This window comes from Pistacia vera, unplaced genomic scaffold (assembly GCF_008641045.1).
Source record: "Pistacia vera cultivar Batoury unplaced genomic scaffold, PisVer_v2 Contig432, whole genome shotgun sequence".
Taxonomy (NCBI): Eukaryota; Viridiplantae; Streptophyta; class Magnoliopsida; order Sapindales; family Anacardiaceae; genus Pistacia; species Pistacia vera.
The window spans coordinates 1,542,480-1,545,327 of record NW_022196260.1 but is presented as its reverse complement, the minus strand read 5'-3'; the positions used below and the strand labels follow the sequence as shown (position 1 = coordinate 1,545,327).

Below are 2,848 nucleotides of genomic sequence, written 5' to 3'. Positions count from 1 at the left end.
ACATCCTTTCAATAATTTCATGCTGCTGTTGCTTTCATTACACATCAATACTGTACTTGATTTTTATTTTTTTGGAGTATGCAGACTTCTTGCTGCATATTCACAGGATGTAACATGAAATAGAGGGAAGAAAATCCATACCAGTTACAGTTCATAGACCTATTTGATTGTACTTTGTAAACAATGCTTCAGGGGCGACATATTCGCGTGTTAAAGACGATAAGAAAGAACAATATATTCATGTATTAAGCAACAACTGCAATATAGTTGATGTTAATTACACAGTCTACGAAATATAAATTATGCAAACTGATTTAGGTCTCATCAAAGTACAGTAACTTCAGTTTTTGTAGAATTGAAGTTGGTATTTTGTCAAATTAGTAGAAAGCATAAGCATATGATTAATCACTGTCGCCCATGTCTTGTAACGCTGATAATCGTCTGCCATGTCTAGCTTAATTGTACCCAGATTAGTGGTCAATACAATAAGATAACATGTATCAGTCTCTTGTTCTGCTTCTGCATCTTTATACAGCTCCGCGTGCAGGTCGAGAATGATACCTAAAACCAAATCAAGATTGATCAGTACACTTAATCATCTCTTCTCATGAATAAACTTTAATCTTTTCAAACAAAAGGGCAAAAAAAGGGAGAAAAGTGAAAGTGAAACATACTTTCCTTCTTGCTTTTCAACAGATTAAGCTTCCTCAGTTTAAGAATGACCTGTAAAGTTGGAATAAGTATAAAAATTTAGAGTCTTCAAGATTTGGTTATATGAATTTGTAAACCAGATTGGAATGAAGTTCTAACCTTAGCCTGGCTATCTAGAATGATGGAAACTGATCTCAACATGTATTTTCCTGGTTACCAAACAGAATAAATAAGTACTCACTTATTAAGAATCCGAAAACTTCCTGAAGTCTAAATAATCTTGTCAAAATCTAAGTACCATGAGGTGATTCAATGCCAAGTTCAGTGCCTTTGGCTAGTATTGATCGACACTTCTCGAAGTTGAAGTCGAGATCATTGTTGTCTTCGATAGGCAGGATAGGCGCGCCACCGTTTAATCTGTTCTTGCATCCTGATCTTGCCTTGAGAGTTGCGGCTCCTCTTAATGCTGAAACAAAATGAAAAATTAGCGGAGTGAAATTTTTTTTATCAACTAATTACAAGTACAGAATGATAATTTTTACATGTTGTAGCTGCAGCAGTGAGTGTTAAGATGTCACTTGCACTTGTACCACTCATGGCTGAGCCTAGTACACTGCTAAGTTGCTCCCTTTTCGCCCCCATCGCTTCTGCAACCTGCGCGCATTGTGCCGCGACCAAAGCAGCTGCAGAGGCGACTGCAGCCTCCTTTGATGTGCCAGAGTCATCCTTCTTTGAATTTTCAGCTGCAATTGCAGCCAGTGCCGCAGCAATTCCAGCCACTGATATTGCTGCATGCACTTCAGCCTTCTGTAACCGGTCTTCTTCCTTTCGCTTTTGCTTGAACTCTCTGAACCATTTCTTGATCGAAACAGTCTTAATCGGCACTATCTTCCACGGCAGCTGCACGAAGAATTGTGATTAATTATTTCTCTCATAACTTTCTGCCATGGTTAAAAAAAAAAAATGAAGTTTATTTGTATGACATACCCATTTTTTCCGGAAGCAGCTGCTGTAGTTCAGTTCGGGATGCATTGCTTGTTGCATCCAAATCCAGGACTGAAAATCAATATGAATGAAATGAAATCAACCGAAGCGAAAGCATTTTTCCGATTAAATGGTACTAATAGCAATAGATCATTATTAATTACCTTCACATCATTGGATTTCCAGGGAGGAAGAGACTTAAAATCTGCACCATCCATCTTAATGCTCTTGTCCATTTTCTGCAAGAACAACACAGAAAAGAAATCTAAATTCATTGCTCTTACAAGTAACACAAAATCCCAACACAAAGAAACCATTCTGAGACTGCAATTCAATTCAACTCACTGTAAATGGAACTTTGATGTCACTCTCAAACTTCTTCATTGAGCTATCCAACAGAACAATGGATTTGTCTTGTAATTCTGCAGGTTGGAGAGCTTGAACTGCAAAATTGCACCAAGCACTAGAGAGAAAATCCATTGTTTCAGGATGTGCTTCAGAAGGGCTTGGCTTGAAATTGGAATCCATTGTTTTGAACTTAGAGATGATAAATGATTATTAATCAACTAAATCAGAATGAGAAAATGATACTTAGTTTGAGATATAAATAACTCTAAATATGCATGTACATTTAAATAAACATTGCTGAATCATCACCATCATATCAATGTTATAATGTAATGTGCATATGCTTTTAAGCATGGTCCATGCCTAGCTAGAAAATTATTTGCCTAGAGCTAACTGCACTGCAAGATTATGTAACGTTACTGTTGCTGGGATTAATCAAGTTAAAAAGAGATTATATCTGAGTCTGCAACAAAGCTGCGTAGTGACTAAAAGTTGCTGCTGGTGCATAAAGAAAATGGACAGATGGGATGTTACAGTTGGAAAGAGTAAGTGGATTAATATGATTTGTTTATGAATACACGAACATGGATGATGGAAACATTAAGGTCCTACTTGGTAACACAAGAGTTCATAGATAGGAAGATTTTGATTAGGGTGAGTCCCCAAGATTTCATTGAGAGATAACACATGCTAACCATTATAGAAGCATGAATATTTGTATCAAATAATATTCATAAAGAGACCCACGAAGGGTTAGCCGAATGGTCAAGTCTATGATTTATTCTAATTCCAAACTCGAACTTTGGTTTAAGAAAGCAAGTTTGGAGGATTTCTAGATTATCTTCGATTACTGTTTCCCAAAGAC

The 2,848-nt window shown here is 36.7% G+C and overlaps 1 protein-coding gene across 1 annotated transcript; it reads right to left on the bottom strand.

Moving 5' to 3' along the window:
• Positions 1-241: 241 nt before the first annotated feature.
• LOC116143806 (VAN3-binding protein) lies at positions 242-2,238 on the bottom strand. Its single transcript, XM_031429265.1, has 8 exons — positions 1,981-2,238; positions 1,800-1,874; positions 1,639-1,707; positions 1,194-1,551; positions 950-1,117; positions 811-860; positions 675-723; positions 242-561 (listed from the first exon to the last, which is right to left on the bottom strand). The coding sequence occupies exons 1-8, from the start codon at positions 2,161-2,163 to the stop codon at positions 341-343; spliced, it is 1,173 nt and encodes a 390-aa protein (XP_031285125.1). The 5' UTR covers positions 2,164-2,238; the 3' UTR covers positions 242-340.
• Between the last annotated feature and the right edge of the window lie 610 nt (positions 2,239-2,848).

Coding starts and splice junctions, on each gene's coding strand:
- LOC116143806 (XM_031429265.1), bottom strand. CDS start 2,163: ATGGATTCCAATTTCAAGCCAAGCCCTTCTGAAGCACATCCTGAAACA. Junction 1,118..1,193: donor CACTGCTGCAGCTACAACAT/GTAAAAATTATC, acceptor ATTTTGTTTCAG/CATTAAGAGGAGCCGCAACT. Junction 562..674: donor GTTGAAAAGCAAGAAGGAAA/GTATGTTTCACT, acceptor ATTTGGTTTTAG/GTATCATTCTCGACCTGCAC.